General features: G+C 41.8%; 2 protein-coding genes and 1 non-coding gene across 7 annotated transcripts in view; 1 reads left to right on the top strand and 2 right to left on the bottom strand.

The window, feature by feature from the left end:
* Positions 1-1,557, bottom strand: part of MYH11 (myosin heavy chain 11) — a 125,303-nt gene extending 123,746 nt beyond the window's left edge. For 2 of the 4 annotated variants that reach the window (XM_070460872.1, XM_070460871.1), the window contains exon 1: positions 1,403-1,556. The gene's annotated coding sequence lies outside the window, so the exon portion shown is untranslated. Of the gene's footprint in view, positions 1-1,402 lie in introns of all 4 variants that reach the window. The other 2 variants (XM_070460874.1, XM_070460873.1) reach the window with 1 other exon arrangement.
* Positions 1,558-6,943: 5,386 nt separating this feature from the next.
* Positions 6,944-7,015, top strand: TRNAD-GUC (transfer RNA aspartic acid (anticodon GUC)). Its single transcript has one exon. It is a non-coding gene; the product is annotated as a tRNA-Asp (tRNA).
* A 316-nt stretch (positions 7,016-7,331) lies between these two features.
* CEP20 (centrosomal protein 20) lies at positions 7,332-23,002 on the bottom strand. 2 transcript variants are annotated; one of them, XM_020902830.2, is made up of 5 exons: positions 22,899-23,002; positions 18,293-18,490; positions 16,057-16,141; positions 12,170-12,306; positions 7,332-9,264 (listed from the first exon to the last, which is right to left on the bottom strand). In XM_020902830.2, exons 1-5 carry the CDS (start codon positions 22,924-22,926, stop codon positions 9,188-9,190), a joined length of 525 nt encoding a protein of 174 aa, XP_020758489.1. In that variant the 5' UTR covers positions 22,927-23,002; the 3' UTR covers positions 7,332-9,187. The 2 variants fall into 2 exon arrangements, with proteins under 2 accessions (XP_020758489.1, XP_070316977.1); XM_070460876.1 differs by lacking the exons at positions 12,170-12,306; positions 16,057-16,141.
* Between the last annotated feature and the right edge of the window lie 139 nt (positions 23,003-23,141).

Consider the following 23,141-nt stretch of genomic DNA (forward strand, 5'->3'; position numbering starts at 1 on the left):
TTGGGCAAATTACTTAAACTCTCTGAGTCTCAGTTATCTTGTATACTAAACTGGCATCAGAATGCCTCCCTTAAAATGTTGCAATGACTAAATGAGGTCAATGAAGTCAAACACTGCTACAGTGCCTGGCGCATAAGCGCTCCATCAATGGTAATTTGCCTCAATGGGAAAGCACCAAGGAAACTGCACTTCTATGGGTCTTCAATGTCCTGTTTCACCCACTGCTATCTAATGACTTTCAGCTCAGCTTCTGCAAGCTCCTTCTCTGTATATAATGGTCAGTTTGCAATTTAATCTATTCGTTCTTAATACTGTACTAAATGCTCCCTCTCATGGGATTTCTCAATATTTGCTTTTACTTCTTGATGAGTGTGGTTTTGAACGGTGCCTTTCCTCAGGCAGCCAAATCCCCATCAGCTCCCAGTGCAGACAGAAACCAGACAACCGGTGGCAGCCACTCTCTCTCACTTTGCCCACTTGGTGGGACATGAGAGCAACATGGGTGTTCTGCAGGAAAGCCCAGCCCCATCTTACCTAATGCACTTGCAAACTCTGTAAGCAAGTGTGGGCTTTGGCATCTGAGTATTTGAGGCCCCTGAGGTCAACCTGGATGAGATTTTTAAAAATTTGGTGGGGGGGGAGGAGGTGTGTGTGTGTCTGGAAGAAAACCAAGCTGTAACAAATGGATCATGATCAAGGCTTATCAGCAGCGCATCCTCTAGTGCAGGGGTCCCCCAACCTCCAGCATCTAATGCCTGATGCTCCGAGGTGAAGCTAATGTAATAATAATAGAAATAAAGTGCACAATAAATGTAATGTGATTGAATCATCCTTAAACCATCCCCCTACCTTGACCATCAAAAATTGTCTTCCATGGGGATGCCAAAAAGGTTGGGGACTGATGCTCTAGACTGGGGAAAAACACTCCCCCTTCTGCCAATGGTTTTTTAAACTGATGCTTCCATCTCCACTTGGAGCCACACATTGCCTGCCTATGAGATAGGAAATGACTTTTCAGTGGAAGCTGGATCTTTGATATTTCCAAAGCAGCATATCTCCCAGAGTCTCCTCATAACAAGAATCATCTGGGACTCATATACACAGAGTACAGTTTTTCTGAAGATTCTAAAGTAACCGGAGACGGGCCCAGGCATTATCTTTAATAAGTACCCCCCAAGGGGGTACTTCTCATTGGCTACCTTGGGAGATGCTGGTTTGGGGAAAATATAGGATGACGGGGCAGAGAGAAATGAAAACTGTGACCCCCCCCTCAACCCCTCCCCAGTGGTCTTTAAGAGGATGGCAACAGATGCGCCTCACGGCTCCCCAGCCCCTATAGGATGCCCTGCAGGATCCTGTAACCCCCGACTCAACTTCGTACGCCGCAGGACCACATACTTACAGATCTCCAACTGGGTGGGAGAGCGGAGAAGAAACTTGACGGAGAGCTCAGATCTGGTACACCTCCCAGGCAGGGGCGTCCAAATCTCCGCGCTCGCCCGGGACGCCTCTTTTTATAGACCCGGAGCTGCCCGCGGGTGGGAAAGGGGAGGCCGCCGAGGAGGGCGGAGTGGGGATGGGTCCCGCGCGGCTCCCTCCGCAGCGCCCCCTGCAGGGCCCGAAAAACGCCGCTCTGGTCCAGGCCTCGCGCGCTCCTGCCGCGACGCCCATAAAGGGGCGCACCGGATGGGGGCCCCCGGGAAGGGCGCAGCGGGCAGAGGCGTTCGGGGCTTTCTAACCCCGGCTCTCTGACAGTCGCGGAGACTCCGGGTCCCTAGAGAAAAGGGTGGAGAGCACTCGGCGTCTCTAGGGGATGCTTGAGAATTTCTTCCTTGAGTCAGTTCCAGCCGCGCAGGCTTTAACCGCTTCTTCCGCAGGGGAGGAACTGTGGGGGTCCGAGTCGACACCTCCTCTCCCCGCTCCCCATTTTTTTCGCCCCTACTGCCTGGAAAGGGGCTGGCTATGCTGCGAGACGGGCAGGGAAAGGGGATTTTCTGAACTTTGCAAAGTACAAGACAGGAGCCCCCAACTCTGCTGGGAATTGTGCGGAAAGGGGAAGTTTTTACTTTTCCCAACTTGGCATCGCCACTTCCACCCACAGCAAAAAAAAAAAAAAAAGACCCAATTGTTGTGACTTCAGGCACCGGGTATCCCATTCGCTGGCTGTGTGACCTCAGGCAAGTCACTTCCCCTCTCTGAGCCTCGGTGTTTGAAGCTGAAGTGTGTGTGTGGTAATTATGTAATTTGCAAGGTGCATGTCAGGATCCAAAGAGAATGTGGGTGCCTCCCTGCTCTTTGAAAGCGCCCTTCTCCTGCTCCTCCCCGCCCCAGGAAATTCTTGCAAATGAAGCTGCCTGAAAGCTTTCTCCCTGTCTCTGTCCCTCAGTACCACTCCCTTACCCCGTGTCCGCACCACCCCCTCCAGTGTGTCTGACACCAGGTCTCTCGGTCACCGTTTGTCTGTCTTGCTCTGCCTTTCATTCTGTGTGTCTCCGTCACTCTGCCCATGGCTGTCTCTTACTGTCTCTCTGTCTCTCTCTGTCTCTGGTCCCTGTGTCTCTGGCTCCAGATCGCCCTCCCTTTCTCCCCCCATTTCTCTCCTCTCTGTCACACGCACGCACACAGGCCATAAAAGGAAGCCGCAGCGTTGGGCTGGCCCTGCGCCAGCCCGGGGACCCACGGGCAGCTGGGCGCCCCGCTCCCCGCCCGGCCGGACTCCTAGGTTCCCGGCCGGTCCTCCCACCCCGGGCAGGCGCGGCGGGCGGCGGGGGGCGCTGGGCGGGAGACAACCCAAAAAGGGCAGGCGCAGGCTCCTTCCTGCAGGAATTCCCAGCGCTGCATACCAGCTCGGGGCTGCCCGCTCCCCCTGACTAAATATGGTGCCGAGCGGCCTCCCTGCGCCCTGCGGGGGTTGGGGGGGCGGCATCTGAGGGCAGTCGGGTGGGAGGGGGACCCCTCTGCTTGTGGCTGAGCCAGAAGGAGGTGGCCCCCCAAGTCCCACGTTGGTCCCAGATGCTTAAGCCAGAGAGTTTGCTGAGGGGGTTAAAGATGTTGGAAGACCCTTACCTGGCTCTGTGCTTGGTACTCGCCCCAACAAACTCTCCTCTGGCCACCAGGTCAGGTGATGGCGAGGCCTTTATGAATGCCCCAATTTTGCAGGTGAGAAAACTGAGGCCCTGGAGGAGTGAAGAGTTTTGCCTGAACCCTCACTGGGTCTGAGGCCCACAGCTGCCATGATTCACTTCCCAAGGGGCATTACAGGGAAATGCCCAGAAGAATTAGCCTTGAGGCTAAAGACTCCCACTAGGGTTAGTTGGAATCTGCCAGTGCCATTTTCTAGTTGTTTGACCTGGTGCCTCAGTTTCCCTACCTGTAAAATGGGAACAACAGCAGTCACTTCTTCACATCCCAGCTGTTTGTAAATGGTCCTTGAGAAGATCCATGTAAAATGAACATGTGTCTGTGTTAGTTGCTCAATTGTGTCCAACTCTTTGTAACCCTATGGACTGTAGCCCACCAGGCTCCTTTCCATGGAATTCTCCAGGCAAGAATACAGAGTGAGTTGCCATGCCCTCCTCTAGGGGAGCTTCCCGACCTGGGGACTGAACCCGGGTTTCCTGAAATTGCAGGCAGCTTCTTTACCATTTGAGTCACCAGGGAAGCCCCAAATGAACATATATCCATGTAAAATGCTTCATGTTAGCTGCTATTATTCAAAACAAACATGAAACCAAGCAGAGTTGCACTTGGCTTTGAGGACCTTGTAATGATGAGAGCCTGTCCTGCCTGCTATTTCCTGCGGGCTGCCAGCCCCCTCTGCAGTTCTGCATCTCAGACCCTCTCTGGCCCTTCCTCATCCCTCCAACATCTTCCCTGCTTTCCACCCTTAAAACACCCAGGCCCAGCTCCACACCCCACATAATGGGCCTAAGTCAGAGTTCGCAACAGCCAGCATTCAGCTGACTGGGATGTCAGGGGTAAAGTTCTTCAGAAAGTGATGAATGGGCAGCTTCCCCATGTGCCTCGTAATGTCTACACTGTAAAAGGAGTGGAAACTGTCCCTGCATTAGTACAGAGCTGATGTGGAGCAGAGAAGGGGAAGGGGGAAAAACTGAAGTTGATCATCTCCTTCCCATGCTGGAAAGATAATCCAGAGCAGGCTGTGAGAGTCCAACTCGCTGACCTCAGAGTGAAAACCGGCATGTTTCCAGAGGCATTCACATTGGTATTCCAAAGCGGTGCATCTGATTCTTTAAAGAACTTGGTAACTTTTAAGAGATTAATTATACTAAGCTATTAATAAATGAAGGTTTTATAACAGACACTGAATTGCACTACATTACCTCATCTAGTCTTTATAATAACCCTATGAGGTATATGCTTAACCATTTTTTTTTTCTCTTTTGCTGTGGAGGAACCAGGTTTGGTGAATGAAATAACCAGCCAATTTAGCTCAGCTAGCTAATGATGGAGCAGGAACTCCCACCCTGCTGTGTGGAGTCCAGCATAAGTAGAGAAGTCTGAGGGTTTGAACTCATGATCTGCTAAGCACCAACCAGGGGGCCACGGGATTGTCAGTGAACCCCTCTGAGCCTGTGTTTCTCAAAGAAAAGCAGAGATGGTCAGAATCTTTGCCTCAACGTGGGGAAGGCCTTATAGAAGGCATTTCTGGCACACTCTAGAAGTCCTTACGGACCACATGTGTTGCACGTAATAGTCATTCAATGTCTATCTGATGCAGAAGCTCAGATGTTTGACTCTTCAAAATCAGATGCCTTTGTTTTATTTCTCATGGCTCAAAAAGCCAGTTAAAGATTGAGGGGGGGGAAATTACTCTCAAAAAACATAACTGTGACTGACTAAGGGCTGTCAAGTAAGTTTCCTTGGCATGGCTCCTGTGAGGTGACGTGTCCTGGGAGTGTCCATGAAGTCATGGAACAAGATGGCAGCGAGGAAATTCCTCTAAGAGTCTTTTTTTTTTTTTTTTTTAAATCAAATAGCTTTGACTTTACTACTAGATTCAAAAAGTCTGAAAGTGTGAGTGAGTCTCTCCAGTTTTTAATAACCTCAAAGACTGGGTTGATGCGTGGCTCCTGCATGTGGTTCACAATGATGTCAGGTTATCCAGCTCAAGATCTGCAGGACTCTGCCTTCTTGTGAATAAAGGGCCATCTTCCCTGACCACAAGCATGGTTCTGCTCCTGCACACAAGCCCTGTCTTTTACGCGTTATGGCCCCCACGCTTCTCCAGGTTCAAGACTAAATTGCACAGTTTAGTCTTGCAGTGCTCCTTCATCGTCGATTTCCAGTTCTAGTATCTTGGTAACTTTGGATTCTCTACCTCTATCAGGAAAGGTCGGAAAATTCTCAATAAAAATCGTTTTATGGTTTCTTACAAAAGTAAACGTGTTCTTACCATATGACCTAGCAGATCACACTCCTTGGGATTTACTCAAATGAGCTGAAAACCTATGTCTGTACTAAAGCGTGCACAGTTGTTTAGTTAGAGCAGCTTTCTTCATTAATAGCAAGTCTTGGAAGCAACTGAGAAGTCCATCTAAGTAAGTGAATGGATAAACTGTGGTGCATTCAGATGTCAGAGTATTACTCAGCACTATATAGAAATGGGCTTTCAAGTCATGAACAGAATGGACAAAACTTAAATGAGTATTACTAAATGAAAGAAAACAGTGTAAAAAAGCTACATACAGTATGAGTCCAACTATATAACATTCTGGAAAGGTAAAACTATGGAGACCATAAACAGATCACTGGTGGCCAGGAGTTACAGGAGAAAAAGGAAGGAAGACTAGACAGAGCACGAAATATTTTTATGGCAGTTTAATTACTGATACTGTAATGATGGGTGGATGCATGTAGTGACATGTATGAAGAGAAAGTTGCTCAGTCATGTCCGACTCTTTGCGACCCCATGGACTATATATATATATATAGTTCATGGAATTCTCTAGGCCAGAATACTGGAGTGGGTAGCCTTTCCCTTCTCCAGGGGATCTTCCCAACTCAGGGATCAAACCCAGATCTCCTGCATTGCAGGAAGATTCTTTATCAGCTGAGCCACAAGGGAAGCCCAGTGACATGTACACCCATAGGCTATACAACACCAAGAGTGAACCCTGACATCAGCCATGGACTTTGAGTAACAATGATATGTCAATGTAGGTTCATTGAATGTAACAAATGTACCACTTTCAGGGGATATGTTGATAACAGGGAGTCTGTGAGTGTGTACCACTTTTGGGGGTATGTAAGAACTCTGTACTTCACACTCAATTCTACTGTGAACCTAAAACTGTTTTTAAAAATTGTCTATTTTTTAAAAGGTAGTTTTACCTCACTTTCATTTTTTAAAAATGAAGACCACACAATCCTTGCAAAATGGCTGTTACAAAAATGAAATGCCCAGTGGCTGGGAACCACTGTCCCAAATGCCTTTAAAGGAATCTTCTCACAAGTGTTAGTCCTTTATGTACACTTGGCTTTAGGTTAAAAGAACACATCATATTTTACATAATCATACAGGCATGTGGGACATATACAAATATGTTATTGCACATAATTATAAAGCTGTTAGTTGATACTAAGCAAACATATATGCTAAGCTTAAATTTATCATCTTCAAAAGCCACCTCTGGTCCTGCTATGAGTTTTTTTTACTGCCAAAGTTTTAAATGTCTGCTATTCCTAAATTCCTCTTCAAGTCCAATTCCCATCCTATTTTTGTGTAAGTTTTCTGCTAAAACTTCTCCTGCATGTCTAAAGGATAACTTCTTCTAACAGCCCCATGAAAATTACTGCAATGATGTAGTAATTTAGTTTATGAGTTCATGAGAAGAGTTTGATAGGTCTTCTATGTTTATCTTTTCCTTCCTTAAGTGTCTCAGCTCAAGAACCTATTTAAACTGCTAGAATGTATGGGAATTCCCTGGTGGTCCAGTGGTTAGGACTTGGCGCTGTCACTGCCACGGCCCAGGTTCAGTCCCTGGTCGGGGAACTAAGATCCTGCAAGCACAAGGCACAACCAAAAAAAAAAAAAAAAAAACAAACATACCACTAAATGTGTTTTTTCAAACCATATATGGCCCCACAGATTATGACACTGTGCCCTCAGAGAATAACATCACCAGCCCCTATCACTGCCACCCAGTGAAGAATAACTATCCCAGGGTGACATGGCTGATGCCAGCGATCCTCAACCCTCCAACAGCTAGGTTGCCGGAGATCCCCAAAGAAAGCCTAAGGAACCATCGCCAAGCCTTATTCTGGTTCCAGTGGACATCTCTTGATGACAGAAGAGTCATAGGAACACCTTTTGCACGCTTTTTTTTTTTTATTAAATGGTACACTGAAAGTATAAAAGTTGCCTAGGTACAAACAAATTACAGAATAATGCATACAGACACAATATGGACTTCACGTGACAATTTCATTTAGCTTCTATTTTGATGATTTCATATTGTATCCAAAATGACAAACTTCAGCACTTTTTCTTAAACTAGTCCTGCATGATTGCAATTCCTGAGGTAAACAGTGTCCACTGCCAACATTCCTGGGTGTAAACCAAATCCTCTCAGAAGAATTTAGATAGTTACATTCCCCTATACAATACAGTGGAATTCATCATTGTAATCAGGTACTATAGATTTCATTTAAAAAATGGAAATGAGCCTTTTATAGTATTTCTACATCTGTATATATAATTTTAGCCCACTAATAGGGGCTCTCAAAAATCTTTTGACTTGTAAAGTATGATATAAGGGAACTTCTTTAATAGTTTTCAGCATTAAGATAAAAATTCTTGGTTAATCTGTAAGGATTGAACTCCTTACACCAAAAACTTGACTAGCACCAGAAATAAAGGTTTGGTAATTTCCAAAAGCAGCACAGAATCAACACCCCAAAAGGAATGCCAATTTTGCCAGCTACAGTCCTTCCTTATCACCCTTCCTATGGAAAATGTTAAAGCTAAATAATGTCAGTGTATAGGTACCCATGCAGTTTTGTTCTGAATATACCTTGTATCTTGTGCCAATCAGGTTCTGTCTACTATACTCATTTGCTGCTTCAGTGAAGCCAGCCTGAAGATTCCACATTATAAAAATGTCAATAAATATCAAAGCATTTTAGAGATGGCACTATAAGAAATCTTACTACTTTTCTATCCCAGGAATAAAACATGATATTTAAGAAGGCTTTCAGAGCCCATACAAGTGAGGGTTGGCCCTTTCAGAGCTCATCTGGTAACTGCACAACTGAGGGCCACAATGAAGATAAAACAATGCCATCTTTTAAAAGGTACTTTCCGGTATTTCTCCTAAAGCCTGTCTCATCATGCTTATTCCACATTCTTCAAGTAATAAACTCTTTGTTTTACTTACAGCAAAATTAAAAGAATTATCCCCCACCCCCACCTTTTAATTAAATCTTCTAGGAGAAGCCAAGATTGTTTAAGAAAATAAAAAGTACATTGTTACCAAGTTTTAAAGTTCAATTTTAGATAGTAATTCAGATATTTAAACCTAATTATAAATGGTTATCTAAAAAATAGCTAGTTTCACCCACCCCCCCAAATCAAAGTTTATAGGAATTAAGTTTTTTCTGGCTTTAGTGTTTTTTTAAATGTGTGGTTTTTTTTTTTAATGAATGTATTTTCCTGTAAATCCACATTATTCCAGCCTGAAAGAAATTTAATTAATGTGCCATGGTAAAGAACAGAGCAGGGAACTCCCTGGAGGTACAGTGGTTAGGACTCAGTACTTTCAGTGCCAGGGCCCAGGTTCAATCCGCGGTCAGGGAACTAAGATTCCACAAGCTGCGAAGCACAGCCAAAAACAGAACAGGGCATATGGCTAGAAATACTTGATTTTTTTTCTTTAGAAGAATTTATAGAGTACCAAAAAAAAACCCTTTCGTTTCTCACAGATTTAGGGACCTTTAAAATCGTCCTAGAAACCACACATTTTCTTTCAAGTCAAATCTGGTAAACTAGATGACAGAGTTAGCTTTTATTCACAAATGCAGTAAAACATGAGGGGCTAAAGGTTTTGTAGAAACTTCACGTTTTTACAAAGTACAATACTAGCGATGAATTCTGGTAACATTGGGAGAATAAATAAGTTATTTAATACACACAAGTTTAAGATAAAAGATGCCCCAGTTGGAAGTGTCATCTCTTCACCGAGGCAGAAGTGTGCAGGTTTTCAGTATCAGTGCCCCTCCCCTGCTCCTTCCGCAAGTGGTCTTCTGCAAGAATACAAGAGAAGGTCAAAATGGGCAGTAGGCAGACTTAACTATACATATTTTAGGATACTACATATTTCTATCATACAAGGTCTTTAGATGGCTTAGAACAGTGAAAAAAATGTTGGATTTTTTATTTAACACTATTGAAAAAATGGGAAATGTTTAGTACTAGGGACTTATTAATTATTCTTTTTTTTTTTTAAGTGAAAAGAGTACACCCTGGAGTAAACTCATGGGTAAGTACTTACAAACTTACACTGTATGTAAGGACTGGAATTCACAACAAAGGACTGTGTTTTCAATTAGTATTTTGAGGGATGCCAAAGTTAACCAAAAAGAAAAAAAAAACAAAACTCTTCTTCAAACAGAAATCCTCCCAGCAGCACCCTCTTGTGGCTTGAGAAGAAAACTTCCTACCAAACTCAGAAAACCATCCACTGAAATTGTAGGAAATAGTCTTCGGCCAAAAACAAGAGGGCAATTTTTGTTTAGTTGTGGGGAAACTAAGCCCTTGTGCCACAACTCCTGTTCCGGCACACCTAGAACCTGTGCCCCACGACAAGAGAAGCCACCGCAATGAGGAGCCCGCGCACCCACAACAAAGAGCAGCCCCTACTTGCTGCAACCAGAGAAAGCCCGGGGGCAGCAGCGAAGACCCAGCACAGCCGAAAAACCCAAACAAATCCTTTAAAAAAAGTGCTTTCATGATGGCACGCTTGGGACTCATTTTCCAATAAAAGAGAGTTTAATTTTAGTGTTTTATATTTCACCTGGATTGAGTTTATGTCAATAGAAGGTATTTAATCTGAAGAATAATTTTAATTTCTTTGTAACTTTCTCAATGTTGTCAAATAAAATGTATCCTTCACACAATAAGTTGCTGTTGAGAAAGTAAATAGGATGCTTAAATATGTTACAGAAACCTTATACAATTTGGAGTTAACAATTCTTCACCGTCCCTGTTGTGCCAAGAACATTTTTGACAATCAAGAAAAATAACCTGTGTAGATCACTGTTCTCCTATTAGTGCACTCACCCTCCTTTCTGAGTCTTCCACAGAACAGGCGTCCAAAGCTTTGCTGAGCTCAACTCTATTCTCTGATGTCTCTGGCTCTTTCTACAGGGAGGAGCCAAGGTAACCAAGGACTCTTGCATCCTCTCTAGCACTCTCCTGTTCCTGCTCCCCTCCCACTACAACTACAAACACCAATGTTACAGGTTTGCTGTGCTAACAAGAGTTAATGCATACGCTATCCACTGGTGACAATTAAATAGAGAAACTAGTATTATCATATATTCTTGGTAAACATGTAAAATGGTAAAGCCTTTTTGGAGGAGAATTAGACAGTATCTACCACATTTTTTAATATGCAATATTTTGAACCAATTTTACTTCAAGGTATGCACGTAAGAGAAATGCTAATGCTACCCTCCAATACTGTAAACCAAGAAATTTAAAACATACAAAAGTACATTAGCAAAGAGTGATTAGCAGTAGCACCGCAGAATACTATACAGGAATTTAAGAATGAGGTAGGAGCAGACTCACATAAACTGATAACATGTGGAAACAAATGTAGGATGCTATGCGCAGAAACAGCGCCTGTAAATAGAGATGGCCCCTGAGGACACCCGCCAAGCTAACAGTGCTGCCTTCTATGGAGCAGGGGGAAGCCGAGGTGTTAGGGAGAGGCAAGGAGATGAGCTCAGAGGGAATTCTCCCTTACATCACTGATGTTTAGGGGTTTACTCTTGTACCAGGTGTCTGGCTTTGCTTTTTAAGTTCTTGCCAAATAGCAGGCAATAATGGCAGTTCCTTACCAATACTTAAAAAAGTAAATAGGAAAACCTCTCATATTCTTTACGTGGAAAAGTGCACAGGAATGGCAATCCAGGGTGCTGATTCTGCTGAAAATGATCAGCTACAGGCAGTGAGCCTCTTAGTCTTGATTTTCTCAACTGTAAAATTAGTGATGGGAGTGATTTCTTTTCCAACATCCCATCAATTCAGAATTCTAAGATAAACAGAAGGATAACTCCTAGTAAAGGCAGAACTAACCTCCAAGAAATCACTTTCCTTTCAGATCTTAAGAGACATTGCAAACATTTAACATGATCAATATTGCTCATGGCAATTTAGAAAAACTACAAAAGACAATCTGCACTTAAGATGTTTCTTAAAAGTTTATTTCAACAGTCAAGACTTATATTTCTTCTGATAATCAGCTGCCTGAGCCCCACCTATGACTGTCCTTAAAAAGAGAGATCAGCTGTACCATAGTTGGAAATACTGAGCTATAAACTATTCAATTTAGATTATCAAATTGAGGTCTTAGTGTTTTGATAAAATCAAAACAACTGAAAGCTCATTGGAAGAGTAAGTATTCTTGAAAGAAATATGAGCTAGCTGTTCTCTCAAGAATTTATTTGTGAGTAATTACATTACCACAAATATTCACCCCACTCCCCACCAAAAAAGAATCCTGAAAATGCAAAGGACAAAACATAAACCTGTGACTGCTCTATTTTCAGCAATCTTGACTTTTCTCAGTTTGAGAGGGAAAAAAATAGGTAACTTGATAAAAAGCTCTTTCTTCAGGATGCTCAGGATCTAAGCTGCTCCAAAGAGTACAAATCTATGTGAAAATCAAGTTTTTCAATACTTCTTTACAGAAATTATATCAAAGAATTTTGTCTAGTCTTCTCTCTGCTCCTCACAAGATTGTCTTTTCAAAAACTATTTTGGTTTTTATTTGAAGATAAATAACACAGGCTAACTATATTAGATATAAATGGAATTAAATTATGACTCAAAAACTTAGGAAAAACTACCTCAAAGATAAAAATAGATAGGAAGAAAATACACTTGCTGAAAGCTGAGTGATAAGTCTCAGAAAACTCATACCCATTTGCTTTCTTCCACTAGGTTGTCTGCCAAGATTTGGGTTTGGAGGCTGGAATGAAGACCCTTTCAGAAATGTATTTTGGTTGTCATCCTTAGTTCCATGCAAGAAATGAGCTAAAATCCCATATAAAAGAGGTCTATAGCAGGAAGAAAATAAAAATCAATTAAGTTTGCATAAACAGGAAAAACTTTAAAATATCTATTCTCTAAAAGGTAGTCTCTGACACCAAAATAGTCAAATAATTCACTAGACTTAAAAGAAAAAAGTTGCATGGTTATTACCTAAATTGCAAACTGTTCATGCTTTTTGAAATGTAAACGTACAATTTGACTCTATAATTTTAAAATCCATAGGAAACATGTTAACAAGTTAAATTTCATCTAAACTGAAAAGCAAATTCAATCAATGCACAGGAATCAGCTTTTTTTTCTTTTTTAACTCCAAGTCCAGTGTAAGATTTCCCACTACCTAACACTGTCTGATACAATAAACACTTATTGGATTCATAAATCCTTGTCTGGGTTTAAATCCTTGCCCTGCTACTTGACAGGATTCAAGATTCAGCAAGACTTTTAATATCCTCAGCCTTATAAATGTTTCTTCCTCTATAAATGAGGGTAAATATAGTCTCTACTCAAGGGGCAGTCATGGACCAAATACGTCAATAAATGTCAAGTGTTTAGAACTGTGCCTGGCATGTATTAAATGGTACGCAAATGTAAGCCATACAGGTGTCAGGTGAGAAAATTTTAAAAACTACTTTACAGTTTACAAAACATTCTTTCCTTTCTTTATTTTATCCTCATCTTGTGATGTCATAATCATCATCTCCAACTTATAAATGGGAAAACCACCGCTCACAGAGGATTTGCGAGAGGACTGCTTGGATAGTAAGCAAACTTGACACTTGAACCCCAAGTCCTGTATTTTTTCCCTAAGAGTATGCTGCCTGATGCCCCTGCACCAATGGAAGCTGCTCTGATGACAATAAAGAGAGGTTTTCTCTTGTTTCCAATCTCACAGTTAGAAAATATCAATTTAATGGATTGTCTTTTTGAGATTTTTATCTACTTACTAGCAGGTGGGATAGTTTAAAGTATGATATTCTTTCTTTTCAAAAGGTGGGAGCCTTACTCTCCTGAGTGTGAGCTGAACTCACTTTTTCTAGAACTAAGTAAGGCACTGAGGGACAGCACTCCCAGCTTCAGAGACCAGGTCATCAACAGCACTGTGGCATCTCCCCTGCCTTCTCTCTCTGTCACTCTGGGGAAGTCAGCTGCCACTCAAGCTGTCCTATGGAAAGGTATGTAATTGTTAAGAACTGAGGCCTCCAACAAACAGCCGTGTGAGTGAGCCACATGGAAATGGATCCTCCAGCTCCAGCCAGGACTTGAGATGACTGCCCCCCGGCAGTCAACATCTTAACTGCAACCTCATGACTGAGGCTAAGCCACAGAAGTCACTCTCAAGATTCCTCGCCACAGTGCTATATTAAACCACCAAATTCTGGGGTAATCTATTATACAGCAACAAATAACTAATTGCACACAAAAGCAATGTTTCCATTCCACAAGGAAACCAAGAGAATGGGTTTCTCTATTTAATAAGATGCCTCAGCTTTTATAAAAGCAGTATCCAGGAATATAAAATAGGTCTCTTGGTCAACTTTAAACCATTGGTTCCTCAAATGTTAACTGATCAAAGGGGATTTTTAAATTAAAAAAAAAAAAATTCTATTTGCTAAATTTACAATAAAATCTATTTAAGATTTAGATATTTTTAGATGTTATGAGAAAACATATAACCAGCTCATTTTAACCTGCAGCTTCAATATCAGATTTCTTTTTAAAAAAATCCTGAGTTAAAAATAGTGATAATTGTTTTTAAAGTACAGCTTCACAATGCCTTATTTGCAATTTTGAAAAACAGAAACTCTAAATACTAATTTTCTTCATAAGTTTGGCACAAACTCACTTGGTGTCATGGCTAGACTGAATATAAGGTCATTAAATACTTTACCCTATATTTTGTGAAATTTTAACTTTTACTGAAAATATTAATATTAAATAATCAATTAAATATTATATTAATTATAATAATTATATCAATTATAAAATAATTTATATAATTATTAGTTAATTATATTAATTTAATATTAAATAATATTAAATAAAAATATTTACTGAACGTTGAGTGCTACTTCAGACTTCCACTGGCACCTACACCTAATGCTTGGTATATGGACTTTATTACTTTTTAAAATCTAAAATCTTTTCAGTGGAAATGCTTTAAACAAAGCAATACGTGTCTTTCAGAAAGCAAACTGTTGGCAGCATGACACATGAGTCAGAAAAGAACATGACTCGAGAGAAACAGGAAAGAGGCCTCCTGAACTGCCCGGTGCAGGGCGTAAGGACAGATAGGCACAACCACACAGGCAGAACTGATGAAACTCGCAGTGCCTGGTGGAGAAGTGAGAATGAGCCAGAAGTACACGTGAGCTCTGAGATAAGGAAGGACCTGAATGGCTCTATGAGGAAGTTACAAGGGGGGTTTGAAGAGATGAAAATAACGGACTTGATGTTTAGACACACCAAGTTTGAGATACCAGCTGAAATGTGTGCCCGCAGTTCATGAGATCTGTCAGATTTAAGGCACAGTCACCAGTGTGGCGGCATCACTAAGGACTCAAGAATACTTAGTAAGAAAAGTGGGCAGAGGGACAAGAAGAAAAGAAAGTTAAGGACAGATCTTGGGGGAGAGTGCCCACAATTTAGAAGAACCTTCCTAAAGGAGTCGGTGAAGAAACTGAGATGACCACTAGTCAGTCAGTCAGTTCAGTCACCATTCAGATGACTATTGGGGAGACAGAAAAACCAAGCCAGTAAAGGGTCATCAAAGACAAGTGACAAGTGTTTTAAGGAAGAGCTGTTAATATTACACAATACTGCAGAAAGTCAAGTAAAACTGAGCTTCTCAAATTGGAAATAGGTATATTCCGGCTCTCAGTGCTGGGGGCTTGATACAAAGTAGCGGTTAAAGGTAGCCTATGATCCCAGAACATTCATTTTACACAAAGATTGGAGGGACGGTTCAACTTTATTGGCATGTCATTTTAAACGTTTTTATGGTAAAACAATTACATCATGAAGTAGAATGAAAATATTCAATAAACTTTTAGAATGAAAAACATAAGATTTCAAAGAAATTTCTTGCTAGGGAGACTACTTTGAGCTATGTTCCCAGGTTTCCTAGGTATAATTTTTTTCTGCCATTCAGGGATACTCTAGAAAAAGTTTAGGAAACATTAAAGTAGAAAAAGAACTAAGAACCTATTAGACAGTGGTCACTCTTTCTCAAGAGCATAGTTTCAGTATAAATGATGAGGAGAGAATTTCAAATGTAGAGAAGGCAAAACATTTCAGTATAAATGATGAGGAGAAAATTTTAAATGTACAGAAGGCAAAAAATGTAGCTAACAAAATGAAAACAGAGGGTTGATTTTCACTAACTTCAGTAGTAAAAATAGGATTTTGGGGGAAAGGGGAGAATTAAGTACATTCCTAAGCTGATGTAAAGGAAGCAGAAGACGAAGATTAAATATGAAGCAGAAAACAATTGATAGAGCAAAGCCTCAGATGAAAAACAAAAGGATGCATCAAGAAGCCGAGAGACACGACCCTCAGAATGAAGCAGGGGTACTTCATCCTCTGAAACCACAGGCATTTTAGCACTTACTGCTGTGTCCCTTGGATGTAGTACAGTGCCAGACACACACTGGACCCAAATAAATACCTGATGAATTAAAATGAAATAAAAGTACCACTACACAATTATGACCCCAATACAATAGTATCTGAAAACTTATTTAAAAAAAACTTCTTACATTGTATTATCCTTTGAATCTTCAAATGCATTTAGTTCATGGACGAGAAACTGTCTGTCCAGTGGAACTACAGGTTGACCAGATTCTGGGGGGAAGATCACAAAACACTGAGGCTTTATTAATCTAAAAAGTAAATAGGATTTTTATAAAAACCACACTTAAGAGGTATACACATTTTTCAGCTTTTAGAAGAATGATGATGGCACACACCAAGACAGATGCAACTGTGATTTTATGACTTTCAAAATACCTACTTTGTTAAATGCATATCTTTAATATAAAGTCAGTTTTTAAATCCCCCAATTTTGAGTTGGGAAATTACTGTTTCTATATACTAGACTTGAGAAGTCCTATTTTCTAAGAAGCCTACAAATTAAATACATGACAGCACTGATATCCATTTGTTGGCAATAAATCTAAAAGTAAAATGAACACTAAATATGAAGTGCTGGCAAGGATTCAGGGCAACTGGGAGAACTTTGCTGGCAGGAGAACAAAATGCTGCATTTACTCACAAAGGAAAGCAGATACTTATTACCATACACAACCCAGCAAAGCCACTCATAGCTCTTTCCCCAAGAGAAGTGAAAACAAGTTCAGACAATCCTCGTTAAGTGAATGTTAATGGCAGCTGCATTCTTAATTGCCAAAAACTAGAAACAACTCGAATGTCCATCAACTGATAACAGATAAATCAACACAGCCATACAATGGAATGCTATTCAGGGGGGAAAAAACAGCAGTCTCAAATGCGTTACGCTGAGTGAAAGGAAGCAGGTTCAAAACGCTACATCCTGTACAGTTTCACTTATGCAACATTCTGGAAAGGGCAAATGACCAGGTACAGAAAATAACAGATCAGACGTTGACAGGAGTTGAGAGTAGGCAAAGAAGTTGTCTACAAAAGGGCACAGGGAATTTTTTTTGAGGTGACAGACATTTCTATATTGTGACTGTGGCGGCAGCCACACAACTGTGTGAATCTGGCAAAATCCACAGAACTAAATACTGAAAGTGGTAAAGTATCTTTATGCTAAGTACATCTCAATTTTTTAAAAGTCAAGACCCTGTAGAAACCTGACTACTGTGTCACTGTATTTCATTCTAGGTAAGTCCAGTACATCTAATTGATGATATTTTCACATTCTTCTTTTCTGAGTAGTAACATATTATACAGCCATCTATAACAGACTGAGGAAAGTGAAGATACTGACACTGATGATCCTTAAACCAATAAAAATCATCAGTCTTTATTCAGTTAAGGTATATACTTAACATTAAATAAAAGACCTAGAATATTAACAAAAGATGTATCCAATGGAAAGTTCCAGCATCACAATAAGGAATCCATTCTTTCAAAATCTACTTCATGATCTCTCTTCTTTGATGAAGCATATCTCCAAGGCACCAAATAGTCTTAAAGCGTATGTAAAACACTGGACAAGGGAATCAAGAAATGTACAAGCAGGGTGCTTTGATCGTCTTCCCAACCTCATCTCCCCCAGCCTAGGGGCAATACCAACCCTGACTACTGTCCACATTCTTCTAGTTCTTTTGCTTTCTTTCTTAAGAAATAAAATTTAACAGATAAAGTAAATTTCACTTTAATTGTTGACCCCCTTCTCCCAGTACCATTTCTCTCCCTCTCATCACTAGAATGAGCTTGGAGTTTATCTTCCTCATCGTTTTCTTTTTTAAATTTTAGTTGATTCACAATATTATTTTAGTGTGAGGTGTACAACATAGTGATTTGAAATTTCTATAGATTATCTAGTCCTTTTTAAATATAATGCTTTTATATACATCTGAATACATGCCTAATCAATACATGGGAGCAATACTTTGAGGCTTTATCTTCAACATTTTATATTTTTTAATAAAGAATATATATATTAAGTCTGTGTGTATTTTTAAACCATATACATAGGAAAAAGACTGACAGCACATAGGGCAAAATGTAAATAACTGTTTATTCTCAGAATCAGAAATTATGACTTTCAAGGTATGCACCTAGGTTAAGTCTTTAGTCATTTTCTCCTATAGTCCAGTAAACATCATGAGAACTTATTCAAGCTATGATATGAAAAGAACCCATGGGATTTTTATGTCCCAGTCATGTCCCAGATGACACCGTTTGGTAATGGAATTAGATTTCTAGGCTAAACGCTTTCTGAGAACTGGGGGAAAGGAAAAGGCAGATTTCACCTCAGGTGATTAACAATAAATAACCTCTTACCTGCTATGAGGACCGACGCTGTATACTTGTATTTGTTGAATTCCAAATACTCCCGAATTAGTTCATTAATTAGAAAGTTTTCATGAGACAATGATGGCCGAGGTTCACTTTCATCATCAAGGGCATTGAAAACTTCCGCACGAATTCTTGCTTTTAAATGCCCTAACACTCCTCTTTTTTCCAACGTGTCCTTTAAAACTGTTTAATATAAAGTATTAATGTTTCAGTTACAGAATAAGTTTTTGCCATTCTTAGGCAAACTTTTAAAACAAAATGTTTAAAATATCACACCCTTCCAATCTATACAATACGACAAACTGAACAATCATCACATTAGCTACCACAAGCCATATTTGCAATAGAAAATAAAGCTCCCAAATTGCAATGATTTACTACTTTAATTTAGTTAACCAAATGTTAAGTTTATCCTTCCAACAGTGTCACTGCAAGAGGCCACAGACTGATACACAAGTTTAGTGAAGAGAAAATGGGAGAAGAATTATACTCAGCTCACTAGGACCTGAACTTGTCTCCCAGAGTCTCCTATCTTTTCAAGAGTAGTTGTCAACTGCAGACAGGTTCTGTTGCTGTTTATTTGCTAAGTTGTGTCCAACTCTTTTGCGACCCCATGGACTATAGCCTGCCAGGCTCCTCTGTCCATGGAATTTCCCTGGCAAGGATACTGGAGTGGGTTGCCAGTTCCTTCTCTAGAAGACCTTCCCAACCCAGGGATGCAACCCACATTTCCTGCACTGCAGGTGGATTCTCTACCACTGAGCCACCAGGAAAGCCCAAGAGACAGGTTCAATCTTTCACTAAAAATCTCTGGTCTAGAAAGTATATAATTGAAAATAACAAGTACACTCCAAAAAGGATTATGTTGTGTCTTTTGTATAAAATTGATACCTGGAACCCTTGGGAAATGGCCCATTCTGAACAAAAGAGATGAGCTTTTGTTCTGGGCTTTTGTTTGTTTTTTAAAGATAACTATGAGTTAACTCCTTAAAATTCTAAGATTAGGGGCTTCCTTGTGGCTCAGTAGTGAAGAATTTGTCTGCCAATGCAGGGGACATGGATTCCATCGCTGATCTAGGAAGGGATGCTGCAGACCAACTAAGCCTGTGTGCCACAGCTACTGAGCCTGTGAGCCCAGGAGCCGCAACTAGCATGCCCACATGCCAAAACTACTGAAGCATGCAAGCCCTAGAGCCTGGGCCTGTGCTTCCACAAGAAAAACCACCGCAGTGAGAAGCCTGTGCACTGCATCTGGAGAGCAGCCCTCTTCTCACCACAACTAAAGAAAAGCCCCTGCAGCAACAGACTCAGCACAGTCAAAAATGAATAAATAAATCTTAAAAAAAAAAAAAGTAACATTTTTAAATTGAAGCCTAGTTAGAAATCTAACATGTAGCCTTATCAATGCCATCTTAAGGAATCTGGGATATATACGCTGAATGTAATCTAACACCTTGATGAGCAAGGGTCACTACTACAATTATCAGTAGTTATGATAATGAGTTTTTAGCTATAAATAATAACATGGATAGGGTTGAATTGGCATCATCCCTTACAGTTGTCTAAAAACTTTTTTCCCCCATGTGGTCCCTAACAGCTAAATCACAACTCCAGAGACGCAACACATTTCACCCATAGTGCCTAGAACAGAGTAAGAGCTCAATAAATGCTGCCTAAAGGCTTTATAATATTGTGCTGTATACTTGCACTCAGTCGCTCAGCCGTGTCTGACTCTCTGCAACTCTACGGACTGAAGCCTGCCAGGCTCCTCTATGCATGGGATTTCCCAGGCAAGAATACTATAGTGGTTTGCCATTTCCTTTTCCAGGGGATCTTCCTAACCCAGGGACTGAACCGGAATCTCCTGCATTGGCAGGTGGGTTCTTTACTACTGAGTCACCAGGGAAACCCCATGCTGTATGCTACTGGAATAATAAATATAGTTTAATACTGTATTGTGCTATAAATAAGTACACCACAATAATGACAATTCATAAAGGGAGCCCAGAGACTGTATTCATGTAGGCATGGACATGAAACTTTTTTTAAGCTTTGATAAACAATAAAAATCTGGGTCATATGATTAAAGGGATAAATCTAGACTAGACTTTAACCTTCCTTGCTCTTTACATTTAGATCAGCTCCTCAACCTCTTTTTGCAGGGAGGTTAAAAGTAGTTATCACCCAATCAGACTGTGTAACAGGCCCATGAAGGGAAGGGAAGGTACAGCTTTATTATGTTGGAATCATTACTAAACCCCTGTTCTCTAACTCCATCTTTGAAAATTAAACAGATTCCACCCTAGACATATCCAATTACTCTGTATACGCATACAGCACAGCCTCAAATTCAGCAGAGAAATGAGAATTAAGAAGCTGGACTTCCCTGGTGGTCCAGCGGTTAAGAGTCTGCCTGCCACCACAAGAAACACAGGTTTGACCCCTGGGGCAGGACTATTCCACATGCGACGTGGCAACTAAGCCCACGTGCCATAACCACTGAGTCTGCTCTAGATTCCATGCTCCGCAACTAGAGAAGCCTCCGAAAGGAGAAGCCTGCACACCACAACTAGACAGGCTCACTGCAACTTGAGAAAGCCCACACACAGCAGTGAAGACCCAGAGCAGCCCAAAACAAAAATAACCAGAAAAAGAAGAATTTGGAGTTAGGAACCTTGCATGTCATCACTACCTCAGGGCTCGATCACTAACTCTTGCCTCACTTGCCTTCTCCAACATGAGCTCTATGTCTCAGAGGCAGAACCAAGTAAGGCAGGAAAATGTGAAGTGAAACTGCTTTAAAAAGGTGAAAGCCCAAGTAATATAAATGATTGGCAAACATTTTCATTAGATTTCTCTTGAACACTAGGCACATTCAGAGCTGAGGAATGCAGAAAACACCTAAAGGGCTCCCTATATCTGTGTAATACATCCCTAATCTCCATGCCATTCTGACCTTCACTCTATTATCATATTTATTAAAACACTGCACCATGACAATTTCTTCAGACAGAGCTTCTTAACCTGGTTTATATCCTCGGAGTGAAAGTGGTGAAAGCGAAAGGTCGCTCAGTCACGTGGGACTCTTTGCTACCCCATGGACTATACAATCTTTTACCAAAACTGTAAAATATTAAACAATAGGAAACACAGTGTGCTGTGTGCTAAGTCACTTCAGTCATATTGGACTCTCTGCACCTCTATGAGCCGTAGCCTGCAGGCTCCTTTCTCCATGGCATTTTCCAGGCAAGAACACTGGAGTGGGTTGCCATGCCCTCCTCCAGGGGATCTTCCTGACCCAGGGATCAAACCTGAGTCTCTTTCCTGAATTGGCAGCAGGTTCTTTACTAGCTGTAAATCCTCAGAAGTAGCATGCAACATTACAGGTGATGTGTGTTTCCTGGGGAGAGGGTACACCAACTCATGTCGAGTCTGTGCTTGTGGATAGAGGTTGCCTCTTTTTTTTGGCCCCACTGTGTGATTTTAGTTCCCAGACCAGGGATAGAACCTGTGCCGGCTGCACTGTGTGTGTGTGTGTGGGGGGGGGGGGGGGGGGGGGGGCGGTGTCACTGCACCAGGGAAATCCTAAAGGTATGCCTTTTTAATGACTGTTCACCAGCCCGAGGCCACAAATATACATTTATATCAATAGTTACTGAATCATACTCTCAAATCATTTTCTCCAACAAATCTCTAGGAATCATTGATTTAGAGCCTAAATCTCCCGAAAACTGGAACTGGTCTTACTAGCAGATACCAAGTATCACTCAGTAACGAAGACCTGCAGACCTGGTGCAGCATCTCCCAAGTTCTTACTCTCTGCCTTTTTCTAGCTAAATTATTTTGGGTGAGCTGTTTCACCTCTCAGCGCCTCAATTTCCTAATCTCTGCAATGGGTATAAGGTTGTTATACGGAATCAATTAGATAACACAGGGGTTGGGTAGTGCCTGACAGAAGGCTCGATCACTAACAACCATAATTACTATTACTTGCCTGGACATCTGCGTCAAAACTAACGGTATACAAATGTTCTCAGCTTAAAAGACTCGACTCTTTGTGGAAGTTTTCTTAAAAACACAGGAGAATATGGTCAGGCCAGACACCTTTCTAGCTACAGTTTTTCCCCATGGAAAATGGTGACCCACCTCGCGGGTGGCTGTACGGATTCAGGTAGATAGCCAAGGAAACGGTTTACGTTTGGGCCGAACACCAACAGTAGTTGTTTCGGTACTGCAACCATCAGTCCGGAGGAAAAGGCCAGGTCCAAGGCCTCGACCCCGGCAGAATCCAGAAAGATGGGCCTGAGCCCCAAGGTGCAGGACTTCAGACCTCTCAGGTACCCGCGGATCCCGGGGCTCCTCCTCCAGTTTAAAGTCGGTTTAAAAACAGCCCCCATGTAACCACATCCCTACCCCCTAGAGCCCGGAGCTGCAGCCGCCACACCCGCCGGATGCTCCGCAGGCCCTGACGCCGCAGAACAACCCTGGGACAGGCTGACTTTAGTGTTCCGCGGGCCCTCCTTTCGTCCCATCCTTTTCACAGACTGAAGGCCAACACACTTCACCAGGTAGACCTCCCAGTCGCACTCACCGGCCTTCAACTCGGCGACAGTCGCCATTTTTCAACGGCCGCCGGGGGCGCGCCTCGCCTGTGCGCACGCGCACTTCCGTCCGCGCCGTGGTCTGTAGCCAATAGGGGCGCCGCTCTAGCCGTGCCTAGTTCCGCCTCTCTCCATTTATGCTCTCCGTGGTTGGATCGGCGGTGAAGATCCAGAGAGACCCCACCAATCAGCGAGGCGGGAGCTCTAGGCGGGCGCTGAAGGAGTAGGAAGGG

This window comes from Odocoileus virginianus, chromosome 33 (genome assembly GCF_023699985.2).
Source record: "Odocoileus virginianus isolate 20LAN1187 ecotype Illinois chromosome 33, Ovbor_1.2, whole genome shotgun sequence".
Classification (NCBI taxonomy): Eukaryota; Metazoa; Chordata; class Mammalia; order Artiodactyla; family Cervidae; genus Odocoileus; species Odocoileus virginianus.